Source organism: Phyllobates terribilis, unplaced genomic scaffold (assembly GCF_046119375.1).
Source record: "Phyllobates terribilis strain yellow unplaced genomic scaffold, ASM4611937v1 Scaffold_10__3_contigs__length_209671492, whole genome shotgun sequence".
NCBI lineage: Eukaryota > Metazoa > Chordata > Amphibia > Anura > Dendrobatidae > Phyllobates > Phyllobates terribilis.
Window position 1 is genome coordinate 78,920,465 of NW_027362770.1, and position 20,117 is coordinate 78,940,581.

General features: G+C 47.5%; 1 protein-coding gene across 1 annotated transcript in view; it reads left to right on the forward strand.

The window, feature by feature from the left end:
* The window catches only part of LCP2 (lymphocyte cytosolic protein 2), a 757,892-nt gene that overhangs the window by 119,807 nt on the left and 617,968 nt on the right, over positions 1-20,117 (forward strand). The window contains exon 3 of the mRNA XM_073649612.1: positions 3,348-3,394. Coding sequence (XP_073505713.1) covers positions 3,348-3,394 — 47 coding nt within the window. The remainder of the gene's footprint in view (positions 1-3,347; positions 3,395-20,117) is intronic.

A 20,117-nucleotide genomic window follows, 5' to 3' on the forward strand; every position in this document is an offset into this window, starting at 1 on the left:
TGTAACCCTGCTAGCAGACTCAACCTGATATCTGCACCCAGAACAGTGGCATCTTGTGGCTGTTTATAGGTACTGCAGCCCACAAGGAATTATGCCAGGAACAAGCTCTATGTTACTCAAGGCTTGATCAGGCACTATGTTCCCCCTCTACTCTACTAACTGGACCACTAAAGCTAACTCCCTTAACTTGGTCTACTACAGTTAGAGAGGTCTGACTTCAGGAACACTTCCTTTAACTATCTCAATACCAAGGGAAGGCTACGCCCTTCCCCACTATTACAGATGCCCGAAGAATGAGCATGTCCCTTATCTTAACTGCTTCAGGGTTTACAAAACCAGAAGTGGGTAAAATAAATTACACAAGACAAAACGTGTCCACAGCAATATCATTTTGACAATGCGGTGTACTATGTTCCTAGTATGGGGTACTTCTGTGACACTTTCAGGCGATTTTCAGGCAGAATTCACCTAGGAAAGAAGCTATGAGCACCCACAGTGGCTTGCAAAAGTATCCCGTCCCCCTTGGCTTTTTACCTATTTTGTTACATTACCTCCTGTGTTTAAATATTTTTGTAATTTCATTTGTGTGTTGTGCAGCAGCACTAAATAGTCCAAGTTGGTGAAGTGAACTGAGAAAAATATAGGCATAAATTAAATTTATGGAATCAAATAACTAATTGGCATGTGCATATGTATTCACCCCTTTTGCTGTGAAGCCCCTAAAAATTTCTGGTGCATACAATTACCTTCATAAGTCACAAGCTTAGTGATAGGAAGTCCACCTTTCTGCAATTTAAGTGTTACATGGTCTTACAGTATATACACACCTTTTCTGGAAGGCCACAGAGGCTGCAACACCATTAATCAAGAGGCACCACTAATCAAACAACACCATGAAGTCCAATGAGATCTCTAAACCAGTCAGGGAGAAAGTTGTTGAGAAGTACAAGTCAGGGTTGGGTTATGAAAAAATATCCTAACCTCTGATGATCCCCCGGAGCACCATCAAATCCATTATCATCAAATAGAAAGAACATTGGTACCACAACAAACCTGCCAAGAGAGGGCAACCACCAAAACTCTCAGCCTGGACAAGGACGAAATTAATCAGAGAGACAGCACATAGACCAAAGGTTACCTTGAAGGATCTGCAGAGTTCCCAAGCAGAGACTGAAGTATCTGTCAATATGACCACAATAAGCCATACACTCAATAGAAGTGGCCTTTAGAATGGGCAGAAAAAAGCCTTTACTTACACACGAAAATTATAAGGATCATTTTGAGTTTGCCAAAAAACATATGGGAGATCTCCCACATGTATGGAGGAGGGTGCTGTGGTCAGATGAGACCAGAATTGAACTTTTTGACCACCAAGGTAAACGCTATATCTGGCGTCAAACCAACACAGCTCATCACCCTAAGAAAACTATTCCCACAGTGAAATATGGTGGTGGCAGCAGGGACAGGCAAAATGGTCAGAGTCGAGGGGAAGATGGATGGTGCAAAGTACAGGGATATTCTTGAGCAAAACCTCAAGCTATGCATATATTTACTTTTCTATACCCTGTATGTCCATAGTAGAGGTCTGATAACTACAAAGTGGTGACAAATTCCCTTTAATTAATTGCAAACAAACCCCGGCGCCTGCGTAATAGAGCACTGTGGCACTGTGCTCAGCCAAACGGGCCCGGGCCGGGTTTGTTTGCAATTAATTCATATTTTGTGATACAACCCAGATTTATTATGGATCTCTCTGCATTTGGAAGTTTCCTGTTCCTTTGTATTGTTGTTAGTTTGTTTTTTAATGAAGTATATGTAAATAAAAATAACTTTTTAATAAGCTTGAGTCTCTGTTATCCTGTAGTACTGTATATAATTTGCTACATTGGATGGAGTAGATATTATTAAGTACTAAGCATGCAGGGTGCATAGTCCCATTTTCCTTTTTGTAATTTTTAAAATATAAAAATGACAATATATATTTTTTTGCCTAAAATAGGAAATGTGTCATCTTTAACTTTAGCCCTTTTAGAGATCATTTCATCTTCAACTTGCTTAAAGCGCACCTGTCAGCAGGATTGTGCCCAGTAAACTACATACACTGTCAGGTTGACGCCATTACACTGATTAAAATGATACCTTGGTTGATGAAATCCATCTTGTGGTTGTTGTTTAATCTTTGATTGTAGTTTGGCGACAATGATATGCTCGTACTCTGGGGCGGTCTGTGAATGGGTCTTTTCTTGGTGCTCTATTCTCATATTCATCCTTATGGGCTTAAATGACAGGTCACTGAACCTTTAGTGACCTTACCCCACTATTTTAAATACAGTGTTTGTGCAGTTCATATTGTGGTCTTTTAAAAACATGTGCAGTAACATCCATCGCTTCACGATAGATGCTACTGTGCATGTGCTGTGGTCATTTTGCTGGAGCTAAAATATTTTTGCTCCAAAAAATGGTGCCCGCACATGCACAGTAACATCTGTCGCTTGCTGATAGATGCTACTGTGCACGCGCTGCGGCCATTTTGCTGGAGCCAAATTTTTGTTTTGCTCCAACAAAATGGCGCCTGTGCATGTGCAATAGCATCTATGGGCAAGCGATAGATGCTACTGCGCATGCTCTGCTCACCAATGGGCAGGGGCTTGAGCAGAATAAAAGCATGTTTTGCAGATAGATGCTCCTGTGCATGCGCTGGCACAATTTTGTTGGAGCAAAAAAAAATTTTTGTTGGAGTAAAATGGCCGCGGCGCTTGCACAGTAGCATCTATCAGCAAGCAATAGATGCTACTGCGCATGCGTTGGCACCAGCGCAATTTTGCTGGGGTTAATTTTTTTTTTAAAGGAACACAATATGAACTGTGGAAGCGCAGCATTTAAAATAGGAGGAAGGTCACTGAAGGATCAGTGTCTTGTCATTTAAGCCACAGGGATGAAGATAATGCCAGAGCACCAAGAAAGCCCTGTCCACAGACTTGTCCTGAAGCATGAGGATCTAATTATCTCCAAACTGCAAATAAAGATTAAACAACAACCACAGGGCGGATTTTATCATCCTAGGCATCATTTTAATCAGTGTAATGTCGCCAACCTGACAGTGTATGTAGTTTACTGAGCACAATCCTGCTGACAGGTTCCCTTTAACTGTTCACTCTATTAGTAATTTTGGCCAGGGGTGACTAAACTTTTACATGCCACTGTAACTTCTTCAATGGCTTTTCAGCTGGGTGTAACCTGACATGAATGAAACTATAGTATCAGTAAGTAGTAAAGTATTTGCAATTTAATATCATTTCATTGAAATGTATACTTAGTTTTTTGTTTGTTTGTTTTTTTTTTTGCAGGAAATGTCTGAAAATGACATTCAGAAATTCCCCAAAACACGTGTACCGTAAGTATAGAATTTTTTTTTATAGATTTACACATGAATAGAGTACAGATGACAAGCCATATGAATAAATGATTGCTAGTGTAAGTAATACCCCAGACACCTTTCCTGTCTCCTCTGGTGAGCACTGATGACTTGTGGAGCAGCAGTTCGCAGGAGCTTCTGTCTGATATTTAGGGAAGTTTGCTGTGACTGGTGCATTTGTTTTAAAGCACTACAACTTTATGCAGATTCCTGGTAATGAATTTACTTAATAAATTTCTATTGTCAGCTTGATAAACTGGAAATCAAGCCGTTGTAACGGCAGATACTATAATAGCATTTAAAAGGAATCTGTTAACAGAATGATACAGGGACAGAGACCCTGATTCCAGTGATGTATCACTTATTTTACTGGTGCAGCAGTTGTGATAGAATCACAGTTTTCTATGATGCAGATCTAGCAGAGCTCAGATGTTGAGCTTTGTGTAACCCCACAGCTTTCTGTGTACATTGTATAGTGACAGAAGGCAGCTATTCGGTGCTGGTGGCATGCTTGGTACAAGAGGCATGAAACAACTTGTCCTGTAGTGATAATCTCCTGCTGATAAAGTGCTTATTGTATTAAAGCAGCAAAGCACAGCTCAGTAAGGGTCACATCGCTGAAATAACGGTATCTGCCCTTGCATCATGGTGGCTCTCAGATTACATAGTAAAAACCTGCAGATGCCCTTTATAAAGGGGCTGGTTGCTTTTATCACAACAAATGGCATTGTGGATTATAAATACTCTAACAATAGAGAATGTGTAACTGGTAGAAAAAGGTTGAAAGATTAAATCTTTGAAGGTTGAAAGGTTGGACCTGTCTTTTTTCAATCTACCATATTTTGCGGATTATAAGATACACCGGATTATAAAACGCACCCCAATTTTGGGGAGGGAAATAGGAAAAAAAGTTTTTTTAATAAAATGGTGGTGCGTCTTATAATTCGCTTTTACAGTAGCATACCGAGGTGGCGTCTGTGGTGGAGCAGGGTCCCAGGAGGCAGGGTCGCAGCTGCAGGAAGCTGGTGGCATCATGAGTGGGGCGATGTTGCGGCTCACAAGCTGGTAGGAAAGGGTGCGCGTCTCAATAGATCTCGGCTCCGGAGATCCCAACCGGGGCATGCGCCACCTCTGGTGGCCATTTTCGCAAAGTCCACCGCATTGAAAACCATGGTAAATGCGGGGGCTCCTGGCTTTCACAAAATGTCAGTGGAGCCCCCATGCAATCAAACACCCCCTCCTACCAGCTTGGGATCTGCAGCATCGCCTCACTCCTGCTGCCGCCAGTTTCCTGCAGCAGTGACCCTGGGACTCTGCTACACTGCAGCCCGTAAGCTACGTTCAGGTTATAAGACACACACCCTTTTTCCTCCCAAATTTGGGGGGAAAAGTGCTTCTTATATTAGAAAAATACAATATATATCTATGTAATTTTTCAAATTCCTGCAGCTTTGATATTAATGTGAATCTGTCAGCAGATTTTTGCTATTAATCTAAAGGTTGGGAGACATGAGGTATGGGCTGAGCCACTGATTTCAGTAATGTGTCACATGTTAGGTTGTGTGCGGTTTCAATACAATGAATGTTTTATCAGCAGGAGATTAACACTTCCAGGCTATAGCTCCTGTGTATACTGTCCTGACTCCACCCACACCACTGATTAGCAGCTTACTGTCAATATACAGTGTACACAAAAAGCTGCTAATCAGGGGTGTGGACGGGGTTAGCTTTCAGAGCTCTGCTGCATGCTACATGTTCAAACTGTAATTGTATCACAGCCACTGCATCCAATACATTGCTGGAATCAGAGTCTCTTTTCCTACATTATGCTGCTCTTAGATGAGGTAACAAAAACCTGGTGACAGATTTCCTTTAAGGCTAACTTAAGCACTTATTCAGGGCTGCTCTTGATTCTGGAGGAACATCATGGTTTGCCCTAGCTCGCTCTAGAATGTTGTTCCTATGTGTTTTTATGCTGGTGACCAATGGGAATGAGTAGCCAGCAAATCATGCATAACAAAAGTGGAGTTCACAAGGACAGTCATTAAATCTTTATTAACAGACCTCCAATCTGCCTTTTGAGGGCACAAATGTCAGTCAAAGTGCAAGCAGCTACAGAGTTCTGTGATGAGTGGACAATACATCTAGGGTCGGACTGGGGTGTCTGGACCCACAGAGGAAATTGACTTTAGGGGCCCACCCTACAGCTATATGCAAATATTTGTTTGTTGTTATCCCCGTTATAGTGGAACATCAACTGTAAAACACAGGTAGCTCCTGCACATCTACTGTGCGCCACTATGACTGAGATGTACAATTAAGGTAGTTTCCATTAAAGGGCTTCTTTGGTTAAAACAAGTCATCACTGATCCATGGGCTACACAGAATAGGTGATAACTTATTGATCATTTAGGAATCTGCACCATTCGGAAGAATGGGGAAGTTTTATCCCTGACAAGACACTTATCCCCATTTTAAAATACAGCTGCAGATGGGACGTCTGACAGCAGCCTCACTCATTATCTTGGGGGCTTCCAGAAAAAAAGCAAGAACAGCACTCACAGCCACTGAGGGAATGAATGGATCAGTGATTGAGTCACACATGCTGTTCCAGTCTAATGGGGATAAAAGCTCCACATTCTGATGATTGGGTCCCAGCAGTCAGACCCCCTCCAATCAATAACTTATCCTGTGAAGAGTTTATTACTTTTTTTCACCGTAAAACCCCTGTAAGTGCACCTCTGCCACTGTGTTCCAAGTATTTAATCTCTAATGGAAATAAAGAATCTTCTCCTAATTAATATCAGTGAGAACAAATAACCACCATACACAAAACAATCCACTATACCAACACCAATAATACCACATACAAGGACAAATACTGCCACACAGTGGCCAGACCACATATTACCACCACATAGTGACCGTATAATATCACATACAAGAAACAAATATTGCCACACCATGATCAGATTACATATTACCACCACATAGTGACCAAATACTACAATACTGATCATGAATTCCAACCACAATACTAACACTGTTATTACCACCAGTGACATTATACATAAGAGCTCTGAATAAAATGTATAGTGTAAGTGTACAGGTAATACAGTGATCACCAGTGAAATTATACACAGGAACTCTGTATATAGTGTCAGCATACAGGTAATAGAGTGATCACCAGTGACATTATACACAGGAACTCTGTATATAAAGTACAGGTAATACAGTGGTCACCAGTGACATACACAGGAGCTCTGTATATGCTATATAGTGCCTATTGTAAGTGTACATATAATACACTGACTCACTATTGACGTCTGAGTTGAAGTCTTTCGTCTTCGCTTTTCTTCTTCATCCAGTGCAGAACGCCATCACTTCTTCCAGCCAGGACTTATCTCTACAGAAAATAACACACAGTTATGTATAACTGATCTCTTCTAGATCACATTCCCCAGTTTTTCCCCGACTTCTACATTACTCCAGATGAAGAAAAAAAGTGACATAGCATCTCTGCACAGTAACAGGACCCCCATTTTGTCCCCCCCATGGAAAACTGTTTACTAAAAAGTAAATTATATTACAGAAGTAATATTGTTCCTAACTGGACCCTAACGTAATTATGTTCCCCACTGACCACCAAAAATGAATAATGTATGTTCCTCAATCTGGCCCCCAAACAGTAATTAAGTCCTCCAGCATGGCCACCCTTGACCCTTGCCCAGCCTGGCCCCCCATGTCCTTTGTCCAGCCTGGCTCCCATGTGTCCAGCCTGCCCACCCCCATATATTCATCCTGACTTTCCCATATATCCCTCCTGGCCCCCATATATCCCTCATGGTTCCATATATCCTTTGGCCTGACCCCCATATATCCATCCTGGCTCTCATATATCCCTAGTCCTGGGCCACATGTGTCCAGCCTGCCCACCCCCCAAATATATCCATCCTGGCCCCATGTGTCCAGCCTCCCCCCCATATATCCATCTTGGCCCCCATGTGTCCTGCCTGCCCCCCATATATCCATCCAGGACCCCATGTGTCCAGCCTGCCCCCCATATATCCATCCTGGCCCCATGTGTCCAACCTGCCCCGTATATATATCCATCCTGCCTCGAATATATCCATACTGTCCCCCATATGTCAAGCCGGCCCTCACATGTATCCATCCTGGCCTCCCCATGTGTCCAGCCTGCCCCCCCATTTATCCATACTGGCCCCCTTGTGTCCAGCCTGCCCCCCATATATCCAGCCTGCCCCCCATATATTCAGCCTGCCCCCCCATATATCCATATCTAAAAAAAGATTCCTCTTACCTTCCTGCAGTCCCGCAGCCGTGCGGTGTCCTCCTCTGTTTAGATCCAGCGGGCTCGTCTTAAAATGGGCATCATGAAAATGATGTCATACTCCAGTGATGTCAAACACATAATCCTCAGGTCCATCAGAACATGCGACGCGGCGGTTCAGGTGATGTATACTGTGTGCACGGTTGCCCCGAAAATATTCTGCCTGCACTTTTAAAGGGCCCGTGCCCCTAAAAACCACAGTTTTGTTTTTTTTTTTAATTTTTCTTCTTCCCCCTCTTGTCTGCAGCAAGGGCCAATTGGAGAATTCATGGGGAATTCATTGCTCACTTGAAACAAATAAATATCTATAGCATTATGACAGCAGTTCCATTGAATTGCACGCTGGACTGGAGTCCCGTGAACCGATGCACTCATCTCTAGTCCCAAACGTCCTGGATACAGAGGGAGAGTCCCAGATTTGGGTCTATACCCTGCAGTCTTAGGCATCTGCTGAATGTCCCTTACTGCCACCGCCCATCTGACATCTTCTTCTGCCAGGGTAGAAAAAATGCTAAATAGGAGTGGGTTGAGGTGTGGCCAGGGGCGTGGCCAAAATTTTTCTCTCTTTCTGTTCTTCAAAAGTTGGGAGGTATGCCTACATGTCCATACACAATAGACATGGTACTAATTACTGTATGGTGCTGTCTTTGGTAGTAGTACGATAATGCATGTAATTTACAGCAATACATTTTTACTGTAGTTTTGGGGGTACTGAGCATCATAGTAGAGACATTATTAACCCCTTTTTGAGCCAATTTTGGCCTTAATGACGAGTTTTTCAAATTTCACATTTTAAATGTTACAATACAGTACAGACCAAAAGTTAGGACACACCTTCTCATTTATAAATTTTTCTGTATTTTCATAACTATAAAAATTGTACATTCACACTGAAGGCATCAAAACTCTGAATTAACACATAGGTTCTTCAAAGTAGCCACCTTTTGCTTTGATGACTGCTTTGCACAGTCTTGGCATTCTCTTGATGAGCTTCAAGAGGTAGTCACCGGAAACGCTTTTCACTTCACAGGTGTGCCCTGTCAGGTTTAATAAGTGGGATTTCTTGCCTTATAAATGTGGTTGGGGCCCTCAGTTGTGTTGTACAGAAGTCTGGTGGATACACAGCTGATAGTCCTACTGAATAGACTGTTAGAATTTGTATTATGGCAAGAAAAAAGCAGCTAAGTAAAGAAAAACGAGTGACCATCATTACTTTAAGAAATGAAGGTCAGTCAGTGCGAAAAATTGGGAAAACTTTGAAAGTATCCCCAAGTGCAGTTGCAAAAACCATCAAGCGCTACAAAGAAACTGGCTCACATGAGGACCGCCCCAGGAAAGGAAGGCCAAGAGTCACCTCTGCTTCTGAGGATAAGTTTATCTGAGTCACCAGCCTCAGAAATCACAGGTTAACAGCAGCTCAGATTAAAGACCAGGTCAATGCCACACAGAGTTCTAGCAGCAGACACATCTCTTCAACAACTGTTAAGAGGAGACTTTGTGCAGCAGGCCTTCAGGGTAAAATAGCTGCTAGAAAACCACTGCTAAGGACAGGCAACAATCAGAAGAGACTTTTTTGAGCTAAAGAACACAAGGAATGGACATTAGACCAGTGGAAATCTGTGCTTTGGTCTGATGAGTCCAAATTTGAGATCTTTGGTTCCAACCACCGTGTCTTGGTGCGACGCAGAAAAGGTGAATGGATGGACTCTACATGCCTGGTTCCCACCGTGAAGCATGGAGGAGGAGGTGTGATGGTGTGGGGGTGCTTTGCTGGTGACACCGTTGGGGATTTATTCAAAACTGAAGGCATACTGAACCAGCATGGCTACCACAGCATCTTGCAGCGGCATGCTATTCCATCCGGTTTGCATTTAGTTGGACCATCATTTATTTTTCAACAGGACAATGACCCCAAACACACCTCCAGGCTGTGTAAGGGCTATTTGACCAAGAAGGAGAGTGATGGGGTGCTACGCCAGATGACCTGGCCTCCACAGTCACCAAGATTGTTGGAAGACCATTTCCGGTGACTACCTCTTGAAGCTCATCAAGAGAATGTCAAGAGTGTGCAAAGCAGTCATCAAAGCAAAAGGTGGCTACTTTGAAGAACCTAGTATATAAAGACATATTTTCAGTTGTTTCACACTTTTTTGTTAAGTATATAATTCCAGATGTGTTAATTCTTAGTTTTGATGACTTCAGTGTGAATGTACAATTTTCAAAGTCATGAAAATACAGAAATATCTTTAAATGAGAAGGTGTATCCAAACTTTTGGTCTGTACTGTATATATATCTGAACTAACAGTCCTTCTTAGGACTAATCCAGCTGCATATTTTCAGTGGTGAAGGTGATAGCAGGAGTTAGGCAGGCAGGCAGAGTATGTTACAGACTGCACTGCATGATACAGCACAAGAGGGTCCATTGCACATTCAACTTCTGACTGATCCTGCTGTGACAGATATTTGTAGACATAGCCCCAGATATCAGGGGCCAGGGCTAATTTTTTTATCTTAATCCTGATTATTTGTTAAAAAGCAGTACAGAGTACACCATTTTAGTGCTCCATTTGCTTGTTAGCACTGCAGAATACATTCAGATCTTTTCCATATTACAGCAATAAAAATCCAGAAATTTGAACTGAATATGGAAAATAATGGCCTCCATTTCCATTTTGTTGCAGTGTGTCGGTCAATCTATTCACACGACGTCGTTGTGAAGAATAGTATTAGTAAACTAAAGGCCTGCTATTTAAAACTGTGGTTCTCCATCAGACGTATCACATATAACTGCATTCGAAAATCAGCCATTTCTGGCTTCCATTTCCATTTTGTTACAGTGTGTCGGTCAAGCTATTCACATGAGGTTTCTGTGAAGAATAGTATTAGTAAACTACAGACCTGCTATTTAAAACCATGGTTCTCTGTCAGTCATATCACATATACAGTAACTGCGTTCCAAAATCAGCCATTTCGAGTGAGTGTGGAAAATATTGTCCTCCACTGAAAATGGGCAAGGTGTGTGGCAAGGGACGGGGAAGTGGACGTGATGTTGCATGCAGAGGCCGTGGCCGTAGGCAAGCTGAAATTATGCCACAACAAACACCCATATCTTGTCATTCGACCTTCCTGTCCCAATTACTAGGGGACCGCAGAATACCACTATTGAACACAGAGCAGTGTCAAAAGGTTGTTGGTTGGATAGCAGATAATGCTTCTAGTCACTTTGCCACCATCACCACCCTGTCTTCCACACGGTAAAGTCTCAGTAGCCGTGAATCTGGACCGCATATTCCTCACCCTGATCCTCCTTCCTACCACCATTCCGAGTGCCCGGAAACAACTGATCCCATACTTGGACACTCTGAAGAGCTGTTCACTTTTCCATTTGTAGATTCGGGTCTCTCGCCTTGTCAGCTTCAAGCAAGTTAAGAGGAAAACGCATGTAGCGATGTCAAAATATTTCAGCCGCCATGGTCAAACGAAGGCAACGATGGGAATGTGCAATTACTGTCGCAAGAGGAGGATGATGAAGATGATGAGACACAATTGCCAGATAGTCAGGAGGACCAGGGTGCGGAAGTGGAAGACGAGGTCGTGGATGATATAGTAACTAAACCAACCTGGCAGGGGGACATACAGAGGAAGGACAGCAGCACACAGGGGGATGGAGGCGTATCACCACAACAGGCAGGAAGAAGCAGTGTGGTGGTGGCCGCAGACACAAAGCGGGAAAGCGTTCCCAGAAACACCAACACGACGGAAGGTGCCAGTACAACTGTTAGGTCTTCCCTAGTCTGGTTATTTTTTAAAGACTCTGCAGATAACCCACAAAAAGGCCATTTGCATCATATGCCAGGCCTGCATCAGCAGGGTTAGAAAAACTACCAGCCTGACCACCACCAGCATGATCAGGCACATGGCAGCAAAGCACCCGACTAAGCGGGCCGAACCGCAGGGTCCAGAAACAGTGTCTGCGGGTGACACCACTGCTTCTTCCGCTGTTGTGCATGCATGCCAATCCCCTGTCCATTGCGCATGCAAAGATGCCTACCTCCCAGCATGTGTCGTTGCACATTCTCAAACTATCACCATCAACAAGCACATCCATGTTCTTGTCCCAGCGCAGCGTTCACTTGTCCCTACCCCAGTCCTTGGAACGCAAGCGCAAATATGCAGCCAACGCCCCACAGGCCACACTACTAAATTCACACATTTCGCGAATGCATGAGTTCGAAATGTTGCCTTTTAGACGGAAGCTTTCCGCAACCTGATGGCGGCAGCCATCCCTCAATACTCGGTCCCCAGCCGCTACTATTTCTCCCTGTGTGCCATCCCTGCACTACTCGAGCACGTGTCCCACAACATTAGCAGTGCCCTCAACAATGCAGTTAATGGGAAAGTCTGCCTAAGCACCGACACGTGAACAAGTGCTTGTGGGCAGGGACGGTACATCTCGCTGACGGTACACTGAGTTAATATAGTGTATGTCGGGACCCAGTCGGACCTTGTGACGGAACACGTCCTCCTGAAGCCAAGGATTGCGAGCCCTGGGTCAATCAGGGTTGCTCCCAAATTCTACAGCTTCTGAACTTTCTCCTCCTCCTCCTCCTCCTCCTCGTCAGCCTCCATATCCGAAATCAGCACATCAGTCAGAATCTGGAAGCACTGCAGCTGTAACATACCTGGCGGCGTCCTTGCATGGTGGTCCATCTCCCACTGTGCAAGAGCGCGCACTTGATCTCCAGTCCAGAATGTCTCTCTGGCTTCCCTCCTTGCTGTCTGTTTGTCTGTTTTGGCTGCATAGGGCGACGCCCGCTGAACTTCCTGTTTCTTGTACCTGCTGCGGACACGCCCCTGTTGCACCTTCAGCCTATTGCTGTCCATCTTTGGGTATTTATACCACCTTCTTCCTCAAGATGGCGCCTGAGCATTGTGTCCTGTCAGTCGGCTTTTTGTCTTTGACATGCCAGGTCCTATCCTGTTTTCCTGCCTGTTTTCCAGTTCTGTGTCTGAACTGTGGTCTGTTCTTGTGAACACGCTTCTTGCCTGTTCTTTCGTCTTCTAGGGGCTGTATTCCTAGATCTGCCTGTCTGTGCCTTGCGGTATCTGTTCCCGTCTGAACAGAGTCCTGTTTGTGTCTCTGCCTTGCGGTATCTGTTCCCGTCTGAACAGAGTCCTGTTTGTGTCCCTGCCTTGCGGTATCTGTTCCTGTCTGAACTGAGTCCTGTCTATTTCTCCTGTGGTTGCAGTATCAGTTCCCGTGTCTGAACTGAGTCCTGTCTATGTCTCCTGCCTTGCGGTATCAGTTCCCGTGTCTGAACTGAGTCCTGTCTGTGTACTCTTGCCTGCTGCCTTTCCTGGAGGCTGTATTTCCAGGCCTGTCTGAACACGCTCCTAGCCTGTTCCTCCCGCCTTCTAGGGGCCGATTACCTAGATCCGTTCCTGTATCTTGTCTGTCCTGTCTGAACACGCTCCTTGCCTGTTCGTCCCGCCTCTCTGGGGGCCGTATTCCCAGACCCGCTCCTGTATCCCGCTACAGTGTCGGTCTCTTCCGTACACTCAGTTCCAGTCTGAACTCTCTCCTATCCTTTACCTGTTTTGCCTCTATGTCCGTTCCTTTCTTTTTTCTGCAGAGTCTGAACTCGTACCTAACTCCTGCTTGTTGTCTCTGTACTCCCGTTTGTGAGTTTGTGGTCCACTTGCTACTTCACTGCTAATACCCTGTGGGTATCTGGCTCTGCCTTTCCCTTCCTGTCTGTTCCGTGTGAACAGAGCCCTGTCCGTCCTGCTCTGACTCCTTGCTCACTGCTCCGGCAGCCTTGCTCCGCTCTGACCCTTTTGCTCACTGCTCCGGCAGCCTTGCTCCGCTCTGACCCTTTTGCTCACTGCTCCGGCAGTCCTGTCCTGCCCTGCTTCTGCCCGCTGCTCCGGCAGTCCTGTCCTGCCCTGCTTCTGCCCGCTGCTCCGGCAGTCCTGTCCTGCCCTGCTTCTGCCCGCTGCTCCGGCAGTCCTGTCCTGCCCTGCTTCTGCCCGCAGCTCCGGCAGTCCTGTCCTGCCCTGCTTCTGCCCGCTGCTCCGGCAGTCCTGTCCTGCCCTGCTTGTGCTCGCTGCTCCTGCAGCCCCGTCCTGCTCTGTTCTTGCTCGCTGCTCCTGCAGCCCCGTCCTGCTCTGTTCTTGCCCACCGCTTCGGGCGTTCCCTCTCTGCTGTGGTTGTCTACCGCATCTGCGGTTCTGTGACCCAGTCTGTACTGGGTCTTAACCTTTCTGTGCTCCAGCCCGTCCTTTCGGCCAGTACCTCCCTGCCTGCATACTCGCCTGTATCCACCCATCTGCATACCTGCCGTGTTTGCTTACATCCACCAGTCTGTGCCAGCCTAACCTGCCTGTTCCAGTAATCCCAGTGTGGGTCAACCCCCGTGTCCGGAGTTTGACCTGGAGTAGCACCTGGTCCCTCTGCCCGGTTTCTCCCTGGTGCACTGGCGTCGTATGCCGTCGTGCCACCTTGGTCGGATCGGCCAGATACTTAGTCACGCCCCTCCAGGCACTCTTCGGTCCATGGTCCAGTGGAACCACAACACCCGCACACGCCAGTCAGTCCGGGTGTGTGCATAACAGCATGCTCAGGCCATGGTTCCCGTTGAGCCCCACGGCCTTCGCTCTCTGAGAAGTTTTCCAGCGAATACATGCATTAAAAATAAATAAATAAAATTTATTATTTTTTTTCTCAGCTGAGTTCCAGGCGAATTACGCACCCGTCCAGATGGATCTATCTGCTCTCGTTCCTGCGGATCCGCCACGTTACTATGGGGATCCAAGACAAAGTCGTGCATTTGTGGAGCAATGCATGCTACACTTCAAGTTCTACCCTCTATGTTTTCCCACCGATCGGGTTAAGGTGGCATTCATTATGTCTTACCTGGCGGGTGATGCCTTGGAATGGATCAACCCCCTATATGAAACACAGGATCCGATCCTCCTGGACCTAATGGCCATCCTGGTGGCCTTTCTAATGGTCTTCGATGATCCTAACCCGGAGGCTCCTGCTGAAGCTTCACCTCCCAATATCCCGGAGCAGCCCCGATGGGTAATGTGTGTGGGTAGCGCAATAGTCCTCCAGCCCAATGAGACTACTGCCCACCCAGAATCCTCACAGGGTGACTACGCTTTCCGGAATACTTCTCCCAACCTCAAGAGGCAGTCCAGACATGCTAGACGTAGAGGCAAGCCGTCACGCCAGGGTCTGTCCTCCCTGAGACCTCCTGACCCCAACCTTGAAGTCCCTACTGAAGCTTCATCTCCCTGTATCCCGGAGAAGCCCCAACGGGTAATGTGCGTGGGTAGTGCTCCGGTTCTCCTGCCCGAAGAGACTTCTGCCCATCCAGACTCCACACAGGAGAACTTCCTGCACCCGGCATCAGATGCTTCACCCACTTTAACCGGTGTGCATGTCCAAGGATGCTCCAAAGCTGTGGTTACCTCTGAGTCTGTGCACCTCTACTACCTGGCGGAGGACCCCCTGTTGCCTCCTGAATCCTCCGGGATACCACTCGATGACAAATGGAGAGAGACTTCTCTACACTCGGTACTCGATACTTTGTCCGCTTCGTCCTGTGAGCCTGACAATCGGTACCCCAAAGTGGTAGTTACCCCCGAGTCTCTACACCCCTCCGACCAGGCGGAGGACCTCCAGTTGTCTCCAGAACCCTTCGGGGTGCTACCTGGTAGCGAAAGGACAGAGACTCTCCTATACTCTGTACCTGATACCTCGCTCGCTTCGTCCAGTGAGTCCAACCTAGTGTACTCCGAAGCAGAGGTTACTTCCGAGTCTCTACACCCCTCCGACCAGGCGGAGGACCTCCAGTTGTCTCCAGAACCCTTCGGGGTGCTACCTGGTAGCGAAAGGACTGAGACTCTCCTTTACTCTGTACCTGATACCTCGCTCGCTTCGTCCAGTGAGTCCAACCTAGTGTACTCCGAAGCAGAGGTTACTCCCGAGTCTCTACACCCCTCCGACCAGGCGGAGGACCTCCAGTTGTCTCCAGAACCCTTCGGGGTGCCACCTGGTGGTGAATGGACAGAGACTTTCCTATATCCTGGATCTGATACCTCGCTTGCTTCGTCCAGTGAGTCCGACCTTGTGTACTCTGAAGCAGAGGTTACCCTTGAGTCTCTACACCCCTCTGACCAGGCGGAGGACCTCCAGTTGTCTCCAGAACCCTTCGGGGTGCCACCTGGTGGTGAATGGACAGAGACTTTCCTATACTCGGTACCCGATACCTCGCCTGCTTCCTCCAGTGAGTCCGACCTAGTGTACTCTGAAGCAGATGTTTTCTCTGAGCCACTGCACTCTTCTGACCCGGCGGAGGACCTCCAGTTGTTTCCTGAATTCTCCGGGGTACCACCAGATAACAAAGAGACAGTGACTTTTCCTCATTATGTACCTGATAACCCGTCTATTTCTTCCTGTGAGCTTGACAAGATGTACCTCGAAGCAGAGATTACCCCCAAGTCTCTGTCCCCCTCCAACCCGGTGAAGGACTTCCAGTTGTCTCCTGTACCCTCTGGGGTGCCACCTGAAAATATGTGGAGAGAGACTTCCTTGTGTGCTGTTCCTGGTACTCCACCCGTTTCGTCTGTTGCTAAGGATGGCTGGATAGGAGGTAGCATCCTAGCTAACCAGATGAGATCAATTTTTCCTGTGGACAGTGGAAGTGATCTCCTTGAAGTGAACGACTGGTCCTCGAATTCCCTGCGGAAGATACTGGCAAGCCTGAAGAAGAGGGGGCGTAAGGGGGGGGGTACTGTAACATACCTGGCGGCGTCCTTGCATGGTGGTCCATCTCCCACTGTGCAAGAGCGCGCACTTGATCTCCAGTCCAGAATGTCTCTCTGGCTTCCCTCCTTGCTGTCTGTTTGTCTGTTTTGGCTGCATAGGGCGACGCCCGCTGAACTTCCTGTTTCTTGTACCTGCTGCGGACACGCCCCTGTTGCACCTTCAGCCTATTGCTGTCCATCTTTGGGTATTTATACCACCTTCTTCCTCAAGATGGCGCCTGAGCATTGTGTCCTGTCAGTCGGCTTTTTGTCTCTGACATGCCAGGTCCTATCCTGTTTTCCTGCCTGTTTTCCAGTTCTGTGTCTGAACTGTGGTCTGTTCTTGTGAACACGCTTCTTGCCTGTTCTTTCGCCTTCTAGGGGCTGTATTCCTAGATCTGCCTGTCTGTGCCTTGCGGTATCTGTTCCCGTCTGAACAGAGTCCTGTTTGTGTCTCTGCCTTGCGGTATCTGTTCCCGTCTGAACAGAGTCTTGTTTGTGTCCCTGCCTTGCGGTATCTGTTCCTGTCTGAACTGAGTCCTGTCTATTTCTCCTGTCTTGCAGTATCAGTTCCCGTGTCTGAACTGAGTCCTGTCTATGTCTCCTGCCTTGCGGTATCAGTTCCCGTGTCTGAACTGAGTCCTGTCTGTGTACTCTTGCCTGCTGCCTTTCCTGGAGGCTGTATTTCCAGGCCTGTCTGAACACGCTCCTAGCCTGTTCCTCCCGCCTTCTAGGGGCCGATTACCTAGATCCGTTCCTGTATCTTGTCTGTCCTGTCTGAACACGCTCCTTGCCTGTTCGTCCCGCCTCTCTGGGGGCCGTATTCCCAGACCCGCTCCTGTATCCCGCTGCAGTGTCGGTCTCTTCCGTACACTCAGTTCCAGTCTGAACTCTCTCCTATACTTTACCTGTTTTGCCTCTATGTCCGTTCCTTTCCTTTTTCTGCAGAGTCTGAACTCGTACCTAACTCCTGCTTGTTGTCTCTGTACTCCCGTTTGTGAGTTTGTGGTCCACTTGCTACTTCACTGCTAATACCCTGTGGGTATCTGGCTCTGCCTTTCCCTTCCTGTCTGTTCCGTGTGAACAGAGCCCTGTCCGTCCTGCTCTGACTCCTTGCTCACTGCTCCGGCAGCCTTGCTCCGCTCTGACCCTTTTGCTCACTGCTCCGGCAGCCTTGCTCCACTCTGACCCTTTTGCTCACTGCTCCGGCAGTCCTGTCCTGCCCTGCTTCTGCCCGCTGCTCCGGCAGTCCTGTCCTGCCCTGCTTCTGCCCGCTGCTCCGGCAGTCCTGTCCTGCCCTGCTTGTGCTCGCTGCTCCTGCAGCCCCGTCCTGCTCTGTTCTTGCTCGCTGCTCCTGCAGCCCCGTCCTGCTCTGTTCTTGCCCACCGCTTCGGGCGTTCCCTCTCTGCTGTGGTTGTCTACCGCATCTGCGGTTCTGTGACCCAGTCTGTACTGGGTCTTAACCTTTCTGTGCTCCAGCCCGTCCTTTCGGCCAGTACCTCCCTGCCTGCATACTCGCCTGTATCCACCCATCTGCATACCTGCCGTGTTTGCTTACATCCACCAGTCTGTGCCAGCCTAACCTGCCTGTTCCAGTAATCCCAGTGTGGGTCAACCCCCGTGTCCGGAGTTTGACCTGGAGTAGCACCTGGTCCCTCTGCCCGGTTTCTCCCTGGTGCACTGGCGTCGTATGCCGTCGTGCCACCTTGGTCGGATCGGCCAGATACTTAGTCACGCCCCTCCAGGCACTCTCCGGTCCATGGTCCAGTGGAACCACAACACCCGCACACGCCAGTCTGTCCAGGCGTGTGCATAACAGCAGCACTATCTCGGCCAAGCGGCAACAGGCTGTGCTGAAGCTAATATGCTTCGGTGACAAACAGCACAGTGCTAAAGAGTTGTGGACAGCTCTGAAAGCGCAGGCAGATCTGTGACTGACACCACTGACCCTACAGCCAGGCATGGTCATGTGTTACTTCAGTGGGTACGGAAAGTATTCAGACCCTTTTAAATTTTTCACTCTTTGTTTCATTGCAGCCATTTGGTAAATTCTAAAAAGTTCATTTTTTTCTCATTAAAGTACACTCTGCACCCCATCTTGACTGAATAAAAAAAGAAATGTAGAAATTTTTGCAAATGTATTAAAAAAGAAAACTGAAATATCACATGGTCATAAGTATTCAGACCCTTTGCTCAGTATTGAGTAGAAGCACCCTTTTGAGCTAGTACAGCCATGAGTCTTCTTGGGAATTATGCAACAAGTTTTTCACACCTAGATTTGGGGATCCTCTGCCATTCTTCCTTGCAGATCCTCTCCAGTTCCGTCAGGTTGGATGGTGAACGTTGATGGACAGCCATTTTCAAGTCTCTCCAGAGATGCTCAATTGGGTTTAGGTCAGGGCTCTGGCTGGGCCAGTCAAGAATGGTCACAGAGTTGTTCTGAAGCCACTCCTTTGCTATTTTAGCTGTGTGCTTAGGGTCATTGTCTTGTTGAAAGGTGAACCTTCGGCCAAGTCTGAGGTCCAGAGCACTCTGGAAGAGGTTTTCATCCAGGATATTTCTGTACTTAGCCGCATTCATATTTCCTTCAATTGCAACCAGTCGTCGTGTCCCAGCAGCTGAAAAACACCCCCATAGCATGATGCTGCCACCACCATGTTTCACTGTTGGGATTGTATTGGGCAAGTGATGAGCAGTGCCTGGTTTTCTCCACACATACTGCTTAGAATTATTACCAAAAAGTTCTATCTTCGTGACGTGCCCCCGGGGCAATGGGGTACTCCGCAGCTGGGCCTATGGATGCTGGGGGGGAAGGGTATGTCACAGTGGCTGACCCGGTCCATGTCCCAGGGCGGTCAACCAAAAAGGGGATTTTAACTTGGATAGAAAATAAAAATAAAGTAAATAGTTCGTGACACCACCTCTGGTACCTGGTAAGGTTTACCAGCGCTGCTGCAGACCTCCGCGGGGTGATGGGATGGCAGCTGAGGTGTTTCTGCTCCCCACAGGTAGAGCGGGCCCCCGGGGCAGTGTGAAGTTTGGTGGGTGGTGATGCTGGGACTTGTAGTGCAGGCGGGATGGTGCAGCAGGAGTAATTGACAGACAGGGGATTCGCTTCAATACCTTTACTGGTGCGGATGTCAGGTACGGTCCTGGGTACTCAGTAGGATGGGTGCACTTCAGGACTTCTCCCCAGTGAGCGGGTATAAGGCCTCCTGGTCTGTGTCTGCCTATCTGTATGCTCCTGGCCAGCCTGCAACTGGGCCTAGCTTATGTGTCGTGCTGTTCCTTCACCTGTAGCTCGGTAGTAGGACCTTCTGCTGGCAACCACTATCCCTGGTAACGCTGGGGCCTTTGTGGTTCCTGGACCTGTAATGGGTCTAGCTTCAGGTCGGCCAGGGACTTGTAGTCCTCCTGGAATGCCGGTGATCCCTACTGGGTATAAAGGGACCCTGTAGGTGCGGACCCGGTGTCCGGTTTATATACTGGGGTGAGCCTATGATGCTCCTCTGCCCCCTTAACTCCTCTCTCCTTTC